Source organism: Wolffia australiana, chromosome 15 (genome assembly GCF_029677425.1).
Source record: "Wolffia australiana isolate 7733 chromosome 15, ASM2967742v1".
NCBI classification, from domain to species: Eukaryota; Viridiplantae; Streptophyta; class Magnoliopsida; order Alismatales; family Araceae; genus Wolffia; species Wolffia australiana.
In genome coordinates, this window is record NC_135849.1 from 5,939,730 (window position 1) to 5,955,439 (window position 15,710).

Below are 15,710 nucleotides of genomic sequence, written 5' to 3' on the forward strand. Positions count from 1 at the left end.
ACTTTCTCATCTATTGTCTTCTTTTTTATTATTATTTTATTTTTTTGGCAAAAAACACGGTGTCGGGTGCGACCAACCCCTAGGGTTGTGCCCGTAGACTGATCCAGTCGTGCCCTAGATGCCACCTAGGGAGATTTTATTTATTAAATGTAGTGTTCGACAAAGTTTATAGGCGTGGAGAGAGCGTACATGTCCCAATTACACAAAGACCTACTTGCCCACACCCTTGGTGGAGAAAAGAAAAAATACATGGGTGGTACCTAGAAGTAGCCAAGAGAAGGTTGCTCGTCAGGGTTATTGTGCTAGAGCCCGTAGCGTGGTAATGCATTGAGTGTGCGTAGTCCCCTCCCCTCGTCCGCAGATATCACTTTGTGGTACACGGAAGGTAGGCCTATCAGGTGAAAGGGCAAGCTCTCCCGCCTCCAGTGCTCCATGCAATACACCATTCCCATGGGACCTCCTTCGATAGTGTGCGGCGCGTACGAAGAGCCGGCAAGCTGGGCGCTCAACGCGATAGCATCCACGAGCTGCCTGAGGGAGTTCTTGCCAAGAGAGGAAAAGAGAGGAAGGAGTTTATGTGCATACCGTGTGGTTGGCAAGGGCATCCGGCCCTTGTGCAGATGGTGACGAACACTAGCCAGGTGAGGGCGGCACCGCATGATGTCCTGCCATACGCGGTGCAGCTGCCATTAAGAGCATAAGCCGACATGGAGCATTTCAACTAACACTTGTGAGTCCGATTCTACGACTTTATTGTGAAGGTTTTGTTCCTTGCAAAGGAGTAAACCATCATGTATCACCATTGCCTCGGCTACTGTATTAGTTTGAATGCCATAAAAAGATGAAAAAGCAAAGAGAATGCTTAATGTATGGTCATAGACAATATCGCCCCTCTGGTTGGCCCTGGGTTCCCTTTGGCGGCACCATCCACATTCAACTTGAGGATGCTGATTGGCGGTAGATGCCAATGGACAATATGTAGCCGAATGGTGATGGGGGCAAGGGTTCCCGGAGTGCCCAAAGTGTGAAGGAGGTTGCATGTGAGGGGTGAGCTGCAGACGTGGGGAGATATGAGATGTTGGGTACGCCTTATCTATTTCTTGACCCATGTAGGGTATCGAGTACTCGCATGGGGGTCCTTGCAAAACAAGAAGAATTTCGTCCTTTCCAAATCTCCCATAGTAAGTAGGCTATGGTGATATGAAGGAATGGGCTCCGGTTAGGGTGTGTTGGCGAGAGAAAAGTCTGGCCAAAACACGCTAGTGGTGTCAGAGTCGCGGGGGTAGAATAGTATTGGGTGCCAATGGTGTGTGATTTGGCACCAGCAGACTAGGGCGGTCTCACTATCGACGAAAAGGTGTTCCACAGTCTCAGCTTGGGGGGAAAACCTGGCAGCAATGACAGCGCAAACTGAGAGTGTCCGATACGGGTCACTCGATCATCAGTCAGAGGGCACGATGCATAAGTCTCCATAGGAAGGAGACGTCGGATGCCAGATGCGGCGACCCCATGGCTTTGGGGGGGGGGGGGTGGGGGGGGGGGGGATCTCTCTCAAAAATGCTCCCAAGAGGACCGACAAGAGAAGGACCCATTGAGAGTGAGCGTCCAAATAGGTCGGTCATGAGAGGTCCCTATGGTAGTACTCAAAGTCTGTGGTAACATTTCTGGTGGGAGGCCATGCTGCTCCCAAAGGTGGCGCATGTACTAGGTTGACAATGCTCTCATCTACTGTCTTCAATATATACTCGGTTGACAATGTACTCACATCAACAAAATACTTGGACTCATTGCGTGAATCTAAAAACAACAGAAATTTTAAAAATAAGAAAAATATTTAGGAAAGTCAAGGATTAAGCATGTAAAATGACAATTTGAAATGGCAGTCAGAACAAATGACAACATAAGTTTTTTAAAATCTGTCACGAGGCAAACTATTCATGTGTGCTTGCATATTTATTTTTGTTCAAATTTAGATATTACTATCATATATCATGGAAAAGAAAGTTTTCACATATTAGAAGAAAATATCTATCAGACATTCTTCTTTTTTTCTTTCGCTATTACAGAACGGGCTGGAACAGAACGGATAATGGATGGCGAGATGGGCTTCATCCTCGATCCATAGATTATTCTTAAGCAAGGGTTTTAAAAAAAATCAACAGTATCTAATAAGCTTTCACTTATTAGATACTACCATCACTTATTAGACCACTTAATAAATAAAAACCCCTACGGTGGTGTCCAGGGCACCGCTGGATCGGTCTGCGGGAACAACCTTGGGGTTGGCCGTACCCGGCACTGTGTTTTTTGCGAACAAAAAAAATCACTTATTGGAAGAAAATACTACGGGTTGCAAAGGAACGGAACTCCGTTAGCTCATGATGGCAACACGGATGACGGTTGACGATTAGGCATCCATAATTTATTCTTAATCCAGGGCTAAAGTAAAATTAGTAATATCTTTAAGGGCTTATCAGTAATGTTACCCAACACTTCGGGCATGAGAACCGGTAACGATCCGATAAGAGATCGTCTATTATCATCGTTAACATTTATAAAACTCTTCATCTCTCTCCTCTCTCGCTCTTTCTCTCTCTCTCTCTCTCTCTCTCTCGCAAGCTTCAACCCTTCTCTTCGAGCTCGCTTCTGCGATCCATGGCGGCGGCGGCGCCGTCCTCCCCGGCGGCGGTGGGAGTCGTCTCCGACAAGCCCAAGGAAGAAAATCCTTCAGCCATCTCGCAAGAATCGCAGCTTCTTCCTTCCATCGAAGCGTCCGATTCCATGGCTTCTTCAGCGGCTATGGAATCCACAGCCACGGCTCCAAAAAACCCTAATCCCAACCCTACGGCACCTTCCCAGAACGCCCCCGTCGGCCCTCCTCGGCCCCCTTCTTTGCCCTCTTTCACCCCTTCATTTCGCCCTATGGGTGCCCCCCAGTACACACCCATGTCAAACCCTAATCTTGTCAATCCGGGGTATCAGGTTTCTGGCCTCCAGCCGCCTGGAGTCGCTCATCCTGCCCATATGATGCCTTCTGCCGGTGCTCCTCACATGCACCCGCCTGGGGTCTACCATGCCGGTCCTGGAGCTTACGCGGGCAATGGTTACATGACTCCCCCCCGGGGATCTTCTATGATTCCTCCGCCTGGTGGGTTTTTGTTATTTTCGTGAATCTTGTTGTGCTGTTTAATTCGCTTGAAGTTTTGTCCTAGTTTGCTCGCTTAATGTAGAGGGGCTTGTTTGGGTTGTTTTATTCGGGCTTTTGCTGTTGTGTGGTTCTGAATTTTTTATTTGCAAAGTTGTTTCGTTTGCTTGTTGTCTGGACCTGTAGGGAAGGAGGTTTGGTGTAGATTTGAGTGCGGTGATCTTAGGAAGAACAAAAGTGTTGGTTGATTGGTTGTTAAGGGATGCATTTAGGGTCGATGACTGTATGTTTTCTCCTACAGCCTGTTCATTTGGTTCATGGTGATAAAGATCAGCAGGGCTCGTCTTTGCGGTACTAACATATCCCCATCTTCAACTTCTCTTTTGGTATGCTTAAGTTCTTTGAGTTTGAATACATTAAAACGGGAATCAAACGCTTTTTTTGGGCGGAAAATTTGTTCTCTTTCGATGAATTCAAAATTATTTGGTCCCAGTATATGTTCATCGAGCATAAATCGAATTAATGAGTGGGTTAATGCTATATCCCTCCTGTCTCTTTTGCCTTTTGAGTTTCTTGGGTTCATAGGTTGCCACAGATATTGATAGCACCCTCAGTGCTGAATGTGCATGTATGAAGAGGTACAATTGTCTATTTATTTTCTTTCTCTTTGCTTACTATCTTCGTTGTAAATTTTTATTTTATTTTTGTAAACTAACTAGACGCATAGGTTTTACGTAAAATCTCTGGAGTTATATTTTACCGCTATAGTGTGGGATAGAGTGTTCACTTCATTTTACACTGGCTCACGTGTTTCCAAGGAACTTGCTCAGTGACGTAGTCAAGGTAAGGAAATTTCACATTTCCAAAATTCTGTAACCAGTCTTCCTATGTATTTTGTGATGAATCCTTTTCCTCTTGTATTTCCGTAGGGAAACTTACACGTTTAATTTTAATATGGCTTCATTGCCTCCAATTCAATCTGACAAGTTGGCATAGCCTGTTTTCTGTCTTTTAGGGGTTCCTCGATATCCAGCTCCGTATCCTACTGCAATTCACCCTGGTTTTGCTCGGCCACCTGGTCACCCAGTTGGTGCAATTTCACATATTTCTCGTCCTCCTGTTCAAGGAATTCCTGGTGCGCCTCCACTTGTTGCACCTGTTGTCAGACCAGTTGTCCCCCTTGTTGCGCCTGCCGAAAAGCCGCAAACGACAGTTTATGTCGGAAAAATTGCCTCCACCGTTGAGAATGATTTCCTGGAGTCTGTTCTCAGGGTAAGACCAGTTTTCATGATCTTTAGAGCTTCAAAATATTTTTATTCTGATTAACTGATTTTATGGTATTCTTCTTATGTATGGTAGCTTTGTGGGCCTGTCAAGAGCTGGAAGCGTGCAGAGAACCCATCTGATGGCTCATTTCGTGGATTCGGATTCTGTGAATTTGAGTCTGCAGAAGGCGTTCTTCGTGCCCTGAGACTCCTGAATAAACTAAATATGGATGGGCAAGAGCTTGTGGTACGTTTTTTCTTCTTTGGTTCTGCTGAACTTAGGAAGTATATATGATTTTTAGTTAACAATTGAGAACGATAGTAATCAATTTTATTGATTCCACAATGGAATCTTTCTTTGCGTTTAATTAGTAAAAGTGCCTTTAACGCTCATCAGTGTTATGTTGCCAACGTCTGATGCTTGAGCAGCTAAATGTCAACCAAGCTACCAGGGAGTACCTTGAACGATACGTCGAGAAGAAGAAAGAGAGGGAGAAGCTTAAGGAATCTGAGTCTGGAGAAGATGGAACAGGCACGGATAAGTCGGAGGCTCCAAGACCTGGGGTGGTAGAATCAGAGGAGGAATCAGATGACAAGGAGAAGGACGAAAGGACACAGAAATTTGGCATCGTCTCTGAGGAAGATCGCGATGCTGACAGAGAAGCACTAGAGAAGCTTGAAGATATGATGGAGCAGAGGCTGAAGAAGAAGCCAACCCTTCTTCCTGCACCGCCATCTGAAGCAACACCAGAGACTGCAGGTAAACCAAGGGAAAGAGACTCAGACGCCGACGTCCCTAGGAATGGTGGGCATCGATTAACTTAAATCCATGCTGATATAGCTTTTTTCTTGTTCACCATTTGATTGTTGTGGTTTCTTTCTGGATGGATGTGAAGATAAGAAAGATGAGGAGATGATGAGCTATGCCAAGGATCATGATAGATCTGACGCCAGCCCTTCTGACAGAGCAAAGAGGCAAGAGCGGAGCGGAGACAGGGACAAGGAGAAAGATCTGAAGAGGGAGAAGGAGAGAGAACTGGAGAGGTACGAGAGGGAGCGGGAGAGAGAGAGGTCGAGGAGGGAGAGAGAAAGGGAGATGAGGATCAGGGAAGGTGAGCGCCTTTACAAGGAGCTCTTGAAGGAGTGGGAAGCAAGAGAGAGGGAGAAAGAGAACTACAAGCAGAGAGAAGTAGAGTGGGAGAAGGAGAGGGCTCGTGAACGCCGCAGGGAGATCAAGGACCAGGAAACTGATAGCGATGATGACGACACCAGGAAACGGAGGCACAGGAGCAGTGTGCTAGAGGAAAGGAGGAGAAAGCGACAACGTGAGAAGGAAGACGACTTGGCTGATAGAATACGGGAAGAGGAGGAGCTAGAAGAGGCAAAGAAGCGGGACATTGAGGAGCAGAAGCAAAGGGAAGAGTTCCCTGACTTGCCTCAACAGGAGAATGGGGACAATGTTGCTCCAGGTTCGGAGGATCGCATGCTTGTGGAAGATCATCCGGAGAGGGTCTCAGTTGATGGAGATGATCGTCATCCCAGTAAGCTCAGTCATCAGACCTGCTTCTCTCTCCTGTTATACCTTCTATTGTGCCACGATTTGATGTTGAATGAGCTTGATCAGGTGAAGAATCTCTGGGCGATGCCAAGGGCAAAGATGCTACCATGATGGAGACAAAGCCAGAGACCGTTGCTCCTTCTCGGAAGCTTGGGTTTGGTTTGATGGCATCAGGGAAGCGGGCAGCAGTTCCTTCGGTCTTCCACCAGGAGGAGGATGAGGGCGCTGATAAGAAGAAGATGCGGCCGTTAGTTCCGTTAGATTACTCAGCCGAGGAGCTCCACCAGGCAACGCCACCAGCCGCCTCAAACACTCCACCGCATCTCGCGGCTGCCGCCGAGTTTGCAAAGCGCATTTCCCTTAAAGAGGACAGACCTGAACCAGAGAAAGACCGGGGTCGGCGAGATTCTCACAGAGATAAGTCCCATCGAGGCAGGAGAACCGAGGAAGACAACTCCAGATCAGCCGAGAACAAAAAGCTCCTCGATGCCAAGCAGCTGATCGACATGATTCCGAAGACCAAGGACAAGCTCTTCTCACACCAGATCAACTGGGACATCTACGACAAGGTAATTGCCCTCGCCCTTGCATTCGCCCTCTATCATCAGTGGTGTAGTGATGATGTGGTTGATGTGTCTTCATTTCTTTCAGCATCAACTGCACGAGAGAATGAGGCCGTGGATCTCAAAGAAGATCACAGAGTTTCTGGGGGAGGAGGAAGCGACGCTGGTTGACTATATCGTCTCAAGCACGAGGGAGCATGTTCAGGCATCACAGATGCTGGAGCTGCTCCAGTCCATCCTCGACGACGAGGCCGAGATGTTTGTCCTCAAGATGTGGAGGATGCTCATCTTCGAGATCAAGAAGGTTGAAACCGGTCTTGCTCTCAAGTCCAAGTGATCCTGGTATGTGGCTCTTTCTTCTCCCTTTTTCCGCTGTTCTTCCCCAGAACTCTAATTTACACAAGATTCTGGGTTTGTTATTATAACTTTCCTCTCCATGTAAGAGTCACCGAGGGTCCTGTTCAGGGATTTGGGTTTTCCCAGGGAGCGGTTAGGTTGAGCTGAACTGGTGCTGCTGTCTCCACTTCAGGAGGGGTAAGGATACTCACTAATTTATGTGAATGTGAAACAATGTTTAATTTGTCTGTGCATGTATCTAGAAGAGAGGATGCAGAAGAAATTGTGGGAAATGGTGGATTAACCAGTTAGTGGATAGTCATAAGATGAAGACTTTGATGTCCAAAGAAGAAATATTGAGAGCACTATGAGGGGCTATTTTTTATGGGTTGGGTAGATACGGAACCAAACCACGGAAATCATATTGTTCAGACTTTTTCGTCTCACTTTGAATCATTTCACTTTGATTATTTGAGAATTATTGAACATATTTGGCAAGCTGTTTAGAGACTAGAGAAGTTAGAGAAAAACTCAACTAATTTATGTAGATGGGGCTCTTAGTTTAGATTATATCTCAAGACTAGGAGTTCGGGCCATCTTTGTCACGGATGAACTCAAAGATTGTTCGAGAACTTATTTGTGTCATGTTAGATAAATTCATAGCATATTGAGTTCTCTCTAACAGAACAATCTTAAGTTCAGTGTAATGAACTCTAGATAGTATTTCTAATGCAACGCCTTTAATATTGACATCTTTCAGGACATAATGCATTGTTTGATCGAGTTTATATTTTTCTGCAACAATTGGGTGGTTTGGATTGAACGAGGTCAAATTTTTTACATGGGTTTTGATAATTTGTACTTTGATTCACTGCAAAGCTCCCGCAGCGATAATTTTCAAGTTCGTGCAGCAACGTCGCCATATTTTTGCTTCTGGCGACATCACTTCCTGCAATACCAGACTCCAACTGGTAGGAGGTGAGTGGTCTTCTTCGCGTTATGAAATGTGTGGCATCATATTATATACCTGAGTAAAAACAGTGTGAGTGTGTTAAGCTAACATTTTCAAATTATCTAAAATAGAATCTGAAACCCCTGAAAAAATAACTCCCACTTAGGTTGAAAACAAGGGAGTTAATTAGAAAGCATATAAGAGTTGTAAATAATGTACTTCTTACTTCATTGACTCTCCACAGTCTCAAACGCATCTCAGCATGAAATAAGTATTTATTTGAAAATTTTAGTATTTATTTGAAAATGCACTTATCAACAAATAGTTTCATAAACCTATTGATATTTTGGGCACTGTCAAGGAAATATTTTTTACCTGAATATTTGAATATTTATTTTGGGTGAGTTAAGGTCATGTATACAAAAAATGAGGGTAAGGAATGATGGAGTAAGTAATAAGTAGATACAAAAGTGAAGACGACAATATGAGAATAAGTAAACTTGGAGAAAGGATGGTGAGTCAAGAATCCCCTTTATGATAAGTTTACAAAGTCAAAGGACACTCTAGTCTAATTGACTACAAAAGTACCTGGACCGTGTCTCAAAAAGGAGCTTTGTGACTATGCACAGAGAGAATATTGAAGGATATATGAGTTCAGGAGTCATAGAAGTTGAGGATAGAACAAGGAAAGAAAATAGTATATGATACATTTACCAAGTAATGAAACTATTTTACCTCATATTATCATTTTTTATGCACAAATTCATTCTTTGCCCTTAGACCAAATTAGGATCCCTATTTGTTACTAGGATCAAATGGTTTACAGAAACCACAAAAAATTCAGTATTTGAGTTATTCATTCAAGAGAGTATGCATATTATTTAAGAATATCAATTTTAGTTTATTCACTCTTTTCAAACTGAACTAGGGATAACACAAGTTGAGCTTCAAAGCTGAATATCAAGATATTGTTAGTTGAGTAAAAGGTTGGGAATAAAGAGGGTGAAAGTATCTTAATATTTCTTCAATATCTATGATTCAAGTGCATCAAATAAGTAGGCTGACATGAGACGCTTCTGATCCATCCATTAGATATTACCTTTGATTGGTCAATAGTTTTGCATCTGTTTAGTGGTGTCTAAAACTTCATTTCTCGGACCCAGACTTGATCCCACTTTAAAAACAAAGGTCCAAAGAACATCCTTGATCAAAAATTTCTATTAAGGTTGATAAACTTTGGGTGAAAGTGCATCGTTTCATATTTTAAGAAATCCACTTACATATTATATGTCTAAGAAAAGTAGTTTGTTCTAGGATTAACAGTGTAGGTGGATAACATTTTTTTCTATCCCAACTCTTATTGGCCTTGCATTGTGTGGTCCACTTGGTTCTTTGATACTCCCCTCCCCACATACCTTAGCCTGGGGAGCTAGTCAAACATGGACCATTAGAGGTAGCCTAGGAGGCCTTGCTTGTAGGGGAGGAATGTCTTCTGCCCCATCTCTTCCGCCTTTGCGCTTTTCGCCGCATAGTGCCTCTCATGCGCCGACTGTGATAAACTCCGCCGCTTGCCTACCGTGTTCACCGACTTCGACGAACCTACCTTCTTCATGGATGAGGTCTTCTCCTTCTCCTTCTGCGACTCCGACGGGGAGAGAGAGTCCTTGAATCTCATGAGGGAGGAGCTCTTCTCCTTGGAGGGGGAGAACGCCGACTCATCTGGCGATTGTTATGGAATACGCCGCTGGAGGAGAGCTCTTCGACATGATCTGTAAAGCCGATGTTGAAATGTAATTTTCCATTGTGAATCCACATGCAAGGTTCTTCTTCCAGTAGTTGATTTCAAGAGTCAGCTATTGCCATACCATGGTTATTGGAAATATGCCCCGGAGAGATGAGGGTCTTTTTTGAAAATTTAGCGATCTATCACAGAGATCTGGAGCTGAAGAACACGCTGATGGACGGGAGCGTGGCTCCCAGATTGAAGATCTGCAAATTTAGATATTCCAAGGTTTGACGTCATTGACTTTGTATATTTAGACTTTCAATCTTTCGTTGATTTTTCTCTTTTGAATTTAGTCTTCAGTGTTCCATTCACAACCGAAGTCAACAGTCAGCATGCCTGCTTATATCGCTCCTGAGGTCTTATCTAAGAGAGAGAACGATGGGAAGGTGTATTTATATTTTTCTGAATAAAATATAGAAAATGGGCATAAAAAAAAATTATATGCCCTTTTAGGCTTCTATTGTCTAAGTAATGAAATATTATATCTCTGTATTATTATGGATATTTCATTTTAAACATGTATCTCTACTACTAATTTCTACTACTAATAATAGGAATTCATGTACCCTTCTGGATGCTGATTGCGCTCGCTACTGAGCACAATCATCGGGCCAAGCCAATTGCGTGCCGACAATCGACAAGATTGAAGATGTGGCTACAAGAAAGCAAAACTGGCTCCAAGCAGCGAAACCCAATGTTCTCGTTATCCTGCAACGATGCGAGGTCGCGTTGTTGGCGTTTCCTAACCCGCCGACACCGTTTCTTGCTCTGTTGGAGGGGACGATGGAGGAGGCAAAACACTATTGCAATTTTCTTTGAGCCTACAATTCAGCTTACATTTTCCACGTCCAGCGGTGAAAACTTCGACCGTTCGCTTGCCGACAACCGTACCAGCTTGTACACATACCACATCCAAGGCGGCGTCTATCATCGGATCTCAAATGCCTTGTTGCCCCTCGTTGGTCAAGCTCTCTGCTTTGCTCAAATCTACATCTATGACATGGATTACCAGATTGACCGACAAAGCTCAATCTTCTATGATCTGCATCGCAACATCCTTGAAATGATCCACGAATGTCTGAGTGTGGCCAATCCCTTTGTTCACGAGTTTCAAGTGAACAATGAAGAAGCGCTTCACTCCGTATCAACCCAAGAGTTTGAGCTACAAGTCGGCGAGGCTTCTGTCCGCGACCCTTGTTACGGTCAACCCACATGCTTTGAAGTCGTTGTTCTTATGCCTGGAGAAGAAAAAAAAGGGGATGGAAGGCAAAACATTGTTCTTGGGAAGCGTGGTGGGGGCCTGCAGTTCGTGAGTCAGCTCGACGGAAAGTATGATCCGCTCATCTTCGTGCTGCTCTTTTCGTACGGCAGTCTGGGGTGGAGCCTGCAATTGAAGAAAAGAAGCAAGGTGACGATGAACCAGTTTTATGCCTACCACTTGATGGTTCGAGAGGCATCAAGATTGCTTCATCTTTCTGGTCGGTTGTTTCAAGAATAAGTTGTGGATGCTTACGTCAAGATTAAAGAATATCGCTTGTTGTGGGTTTGCTACAACCAAGCGACGTTGTGTGCAAGCCTATACCAAGGGTTGGTTGATCAAGTTGTCACTAACAATGTTACTATACCATGATGCCATGGCAATCGTACGGAAAGGAAAGCCTGATTTTTTCATCACGATGACTTGCGACCCAGACTGTCGCGAGATCAGGGAAGCTCTGGTACTTGGCCACAAGGCGCAAGATCTATTCGACCTCTGTTGTCATGCTTTCTGGTTGAAACTAAAGGGGCTCCTCCATTTGATCATTGACAAGGAAATATTTGGCAAAGTTAAAAGTCGTGTGTAACGTTGTCGAGTTTTAGAAGCATGGTCTCTCGTACGCACACTTGCTCTAGATATTGGATGATTCATACAAGACGAAGACTCCTGAAGACATCGACAAGATTGTTGTTGCGAGTTACTAGATCCCAGCGATAAGGAGTTGTTTGACTGTGTAACGACACATATGATACATGGCCCTTGCGGTTTTGCAAACCCAAGATGCCCGTGTATGAAGGATGGAAAGTGCTCCAAGAAGTTTCCCAAGGAGTTCATCAGCTCAACCCTCTCCTCCAGCACCGCAATGATGGCCGCATTGTCCAGAAGGGTTTGCATCTCATCGACAACTGCTGGGTTGTTCCGTACAACAAGTATTTGTGCAAGGTGTTCAACTACCACATCAACGTGGAAATCTGCTCTTCCATCTAGTCGGTGAAGTACTAGTAAAAGTATGTGTACAAGGGCCGCAATAGCATTCAAGCCATAGTAGCTTTGAAGGATGCTCCAAGTGACGGTGCCATTGCTGGTGCAGCTCAAGAGCCTTTGTCACAGATGAAGCCCAACAATATCTTGGTGCACTATACATATCTGCAGTAGAGGCTTTTTGGCGGATCTATGAATTCAGCATGCAGAAGATGTATCCAAGTGTGTACGCCCTCCAAGTTCAAGACAAGTACATGCAATCCATGGTGTATGCTCAAGGCGAACCTGTAAGTGAGATCATGGATAGGTCGTCATGCACACCCCTCATAGAGTGGATGCGGTACAATAGTGAGCATCCTACAGATGAAGTCGCCAAGCAGACGTTGTATTGTGACTTCCCATTGTATTGCACATGGAACGACTCCACTCGATGTTTGTCACGATGTCAATGACTGCAGTTTATCGGAAGGGTGCACTTTGTGAGCCCTCGCAACACTACAGGATACTACCTCCTGTTAATGCTTCATCATGTTCCTAGTGTGATGTGTTACAAAGATTTGCCCATCGTTGATGGTGTTGTCTATGACACGTATCAAAGAGTAGCTCAAGAGCGTGACCTACTACAGTCTGACAAAGAGTTCGACAACGATCTCGCGTTGGCGTTAGGCATTGCTTCTCATCGTCAAGTTTGTGAGCTCTTTGCGATGATGCTACTCTACTGTGAGATCTCACAACCAGACTTGCTTCTCGAGAAGTACCTTGGCGCCATGTCGGAGGACATCCGTTTCACGAACAATGCTTCACAAATGACTAAAGCAATCCGGCAAGAAGTGTTGAGCATGCTCAATTCAATTCTTTACCACAACAGTTCTTCGCTTGGAGCATTCCAAGCATTGCCCCAAGGCATCTAACTCCCACTAACGGACATAGAATGGGGGCCAAGCCAATGAAATGACATCCTGCCTGCGATCTTCGTGGCGAAACGCCTACAAGGCATGCCGAACGAAGAACAACAAAAATTGTATGATGCAGTATTCAAAGCCATCGAATCGACAGAACGTGCTATAGAGGCCAAGGTCTTCTTTGTTGATGGGCCTGGGAGCTCTAGGAAGACGTTTCTCTACTCAGCTATTCTCGTGAAGATCAAGGCCGCTTGCCACACCGCCATCCCGACCGCGACAAGTGGTATCACGGAGCTTCTTCTGGATGGAGGGCAAATGATGCATTCGACATTCAAGAGTTCGATTCCCGTCACTCACATCTATACGTGTGGAATCTCACATGACTCCAAGATCGGCCGTCAAATTCAGTCACCAAGCATGATAATTGTGGATGAAGCACCAATGATGCACCGCCCCGTGCACGAGATGTTGGATTGATCGATTCGAAATGTGATGAAGAACATCGATGCAAGTTTGGAAATGATTCCTTTCAGTGGCAAGGTCGTCAGGCAAAATGCGTCCAGTCATACCAAAAGGGTCACGCTCATTGATCATCTGCTCATCCCCAACCGAAGCGATGTATGGCGCCATTGCGCTATTTTTTGCCTCGAAACCAACGGTCGCATTTCGCCCAACCAACAAGCGTGGAGCGATTTCTTTCTTGCTGTCGGAGAAGGATGTGTTGGCCTTGATGTCGATCTTCCAGCTGAGATTCCGCGCGTCTCCTCGTTTCTCGAGCTGATTGCCCAAGTGTATGGTACCTTTGAAGACGTCACAACTCAGCTGATAACGAAGACGATTTTGACGCCTCTGAATGATGATGTGGTCAAGGTCAACAACATGGTGCTCAACATCTTCCGAGGTGAAGTGATGGAGTACTTAAGCTTCGACACAATCCCTCTTGGCGAAGTTGACAATGAATTCCTCTACCCAATAGAGTTCCTCAACAGATTGATGATGCGGCAATGCTGCTCCACAAGCTACGACTCAAGATCACGTGCATCGTGATCCTTCTCCAAACTTGAACATCGTACAAGGTCTATGCAACGGGACCAGACTTTGAGTGGACAGTTTTTTTCTGACAATGCTCCAAGCCATAATCGTCAGCCAAGGAAATTTCTATGGCAAAGTCCATCTCCTACCATGGATTGCGCTATACCTGTCTCAATCGAGGCTTTTGTTTCGATTCAAGCGCCTCTACTTTCCAGTTCGACTTGCCTTCACCATGACGATTAACAAGTCCGAAGGTCAGACTCTCGATACGGTGGGGTTATATCTACCAAACCTGTTTTTTACTCACGTCCAACTCTACGTCGATCTCTCAAGGATGCGGATCGGTCCGAAAGGAATCGTGTTCTGCGAGGGTAGTGCAAACCAATGCAGTTGACTAACATTGTTCACACAGAGGTTTTCCAATAGGAGACGGCATGTAGCCTCCGATGCATGTTACATGTTGCTTTTTTAACCCATAATACATATTAACCTTTTCTGATAATCAACCCACTGCAATTCACCTTATACTGCAACTTCATCAAAAACTGGTTCAATTGAAAACCCCAAGCGCGCATTGCGATCAGGCCCCCCCTAGTATATGTACATATATATGTCATATTTGATATCTGGAGAAGCTTGGTCAGCCTCAAAAACATAAACATGGGTAATTATCATAAAAATAATGAATGACTCGGTATGATTTGATTCAGGATATTTGGTAGAGTATCTAATTATCATAAACATTATCAATATTTTCAATCAAGTTTAATTGGGATAATGCATAAAAAGTACCAACTCATTAACCCTGGAACTACATGAACTGAAATCAAACTGAATAATAACACATAAATGATGAAAATTATCTGAGTTCATCTCTAAAACTGAATACAAAATTAATTTAAGTATGTCGGCTTCACATTGAAACTTATGCTCAACATTAATTTTCATGCAATTCTATACTTTGCGGAAATGCAATATTGTCACAATTAGGACTTATGATGTCAAGAAGAGATGCCAAAACAGTATCTCACATGTGACATGAATGCGGGAAAAGCTGAAACTAAAAATAAGATGGCTCATTATGGAGGGCTTTGTGGACTTATTACTAGAAAAGGTTGTTGGTCCTCCAAGGGGTTGATCTTCCTCAGTTTTCAGAGAGAGAAGCTGATTTGGCTGATCTCGGCTCTACTAGGAGGCATCAATCCAATCCTCTCTGTTCTACCATTCAAATTTCCTATTCTTTCTCCACGACTTACTCGCTGTATGGTTATGTGAATGTTTCTACTTTTAGATATATCTCAAGAACTACATAGTCGGTAATATATAGATGTTTGGTTGGAGTATTTTGGAGTTCTAAAATTTTATAACTACACCCTAAATAATGCATTGTATTTACATTCATTAAATTTGAAATATTATACATGGCAATGAGAGTCTACTTATTGCATAAATGCATTTCTTTGTAAAATTTGTCAAGAATTATGTGGCCGAATAGAAAATAGAAGGATTTATACCTTAGTGGCATAAACCTATGTCTTGTTTTCTTTAATGTAGTATTGGTATTGCCTTTTTGAAATAACTTTTGATTCATAAATTCCAGACGAGTAACTAGACATTAATAGATCCAATGAATAATTTTTGGGAAATTTTTAAAGAATAAAAAATAGAACTTTCATTAAAATGATACAAAAATCATGATATACGTTTGGCCACCAAAACATTATTTTTAGAGACTTTCTTTACTGATGGATTAAGGGAAAAAGTAGGACTAACACGTCATGAAATGTAAATTCAAAATATGCATAGTGTATTATATTCTCAATATTTTTGGGTGTTGAATCTGTTAATTTTACAAATGAAACCCATATTAAACATTCAAGTAAAATAAATATGACTGTGCAATAAAGTAAGCCCCTTCTTGAATGTCAATAG

General features: G+C 43.6%; 3 protein-coding genes across 10 annotated transcripts; all 3 read left to right on the forward strand.

Moving 5' to 3' along the window:
- The first annotated feature begins 2,580 nt into the window (after window positions 1–2,580).
- Window positions 2,581–9,651, forward strand: LOC144712622 (splicing factor PWI domain-containing protein / RNA recognition motif (RRM)-containing protein). 8 transcript variants are annotated; one of them, XR_013583856.1, is made up of 10 exons: window positions 2,581–3,148; window positions 4,161–4,417; window positions 4,505–4,657; window positions 4,840–5,215; window positions 5,307–5,951; window positions 6,035–6,537; window positions 6,620–6,873; window positions 6,997–7,065; window positions 7,628–7,694; window positions 7,779–9,651. XR_013583856.1 is itself a non-coding variant. In XM_078586895.1 (8 exons), exons 1-7 carry the CDS (start codon window positions 2,656–2,658, stop codon window positions 6,866–6,868), a joined length of 2,676 nt encoding a protein of 891 aa, XP_078443021.1. In that variant the 5' UTR covers window positions 2,581–2,655; the 3' UTR covers window positions 6,869–6,873; window positions 6,975–7,707. The 8 variants fall into 8 exon arrangements, 2 of the variants coding, with proteins under 2 accessions (XP_078443021.1, XP_078443020.1); XR_013583859.1 differs by adding an exon at window positions 3,447–3,496 and having other exon boundaries at window positions 3,013–3,148; window positions 7,628–7,927; XR_013583858.1 differs by lacking the exon at window positions 7,628–7,694 and having other exon boundaries at window positions 6,975–7,065; window positions 7,747–9,651.
- A 3,587-nt stretch (window positions 9,652–13,238) lies between these two features.
- Window positions 13,239–13,793, forward strand: LOC144712634 (uncharacterized). The gene has a single exon (XM_078586907.1). The coding sequence runs from the start codon at window positions 13,239–13,241 to the stop codon at window positions 13,791–13,793; it is 555 nt and encodes a 184-aa protein (XP_078443033.1).
- A 76-nt stretch (window positions 13,794–13,869) lies between these two features.
- On the forward strand, window positions 13,870–14,172 carry LOC144712635 (uncharacterized). The gene has a single exon (XM_078586908.1). It carries the CDS (start codon window positions 13,870–13,872, stop codon window positions 14,170–14,172), a length of 303 nt encoding a protein of 100 aa, XP_078443034.1.
- The last annotated feature ends 1,538 nt before the right edge of the window (window positions 14,173–15,710 follow it).

Excerpts from the sequence above, each read along its gene's own strand:
- LOC144712622 (XM_078586895.1), top strand. The coding sequence starts at position 2,656 with ATGGCGGCGGCGGCGCCGTCCTCCCCGGCGGCGGTGGGAGTCGTCTCC. Across the intron at positions 4,418-4,504 it reads TCCTGGAGTCTGTTCTCAGG|CTTTGTGGGCCTGTCAAGAG; the intron begins GTAAGACCAGTT and ends TATGTATGGTAG. Across the intron at positions 5,216-5,306 it reads CGCCGACGTCCCTAGGAATG|ATAAGAAAGATGAGGAGATG; the intron begins GTGGGCATCGAT and ends ATGGATGTGAAG.
- LOC144712634 (XM_078586907.1), top strand. The coding sequence starts at position 13,239 with ATGAAGAACATCGATGCAAGTTTGGAAATGATTCCTTTCAGTGGCAAG.
- LOC144712635 (XM_078586908.1), top strand. The coding sequence starts at position 13,870 with ATGCTCCAAGCCATAATCGTCAGCCAAGGAAATTTCTATGGCAAAGTC.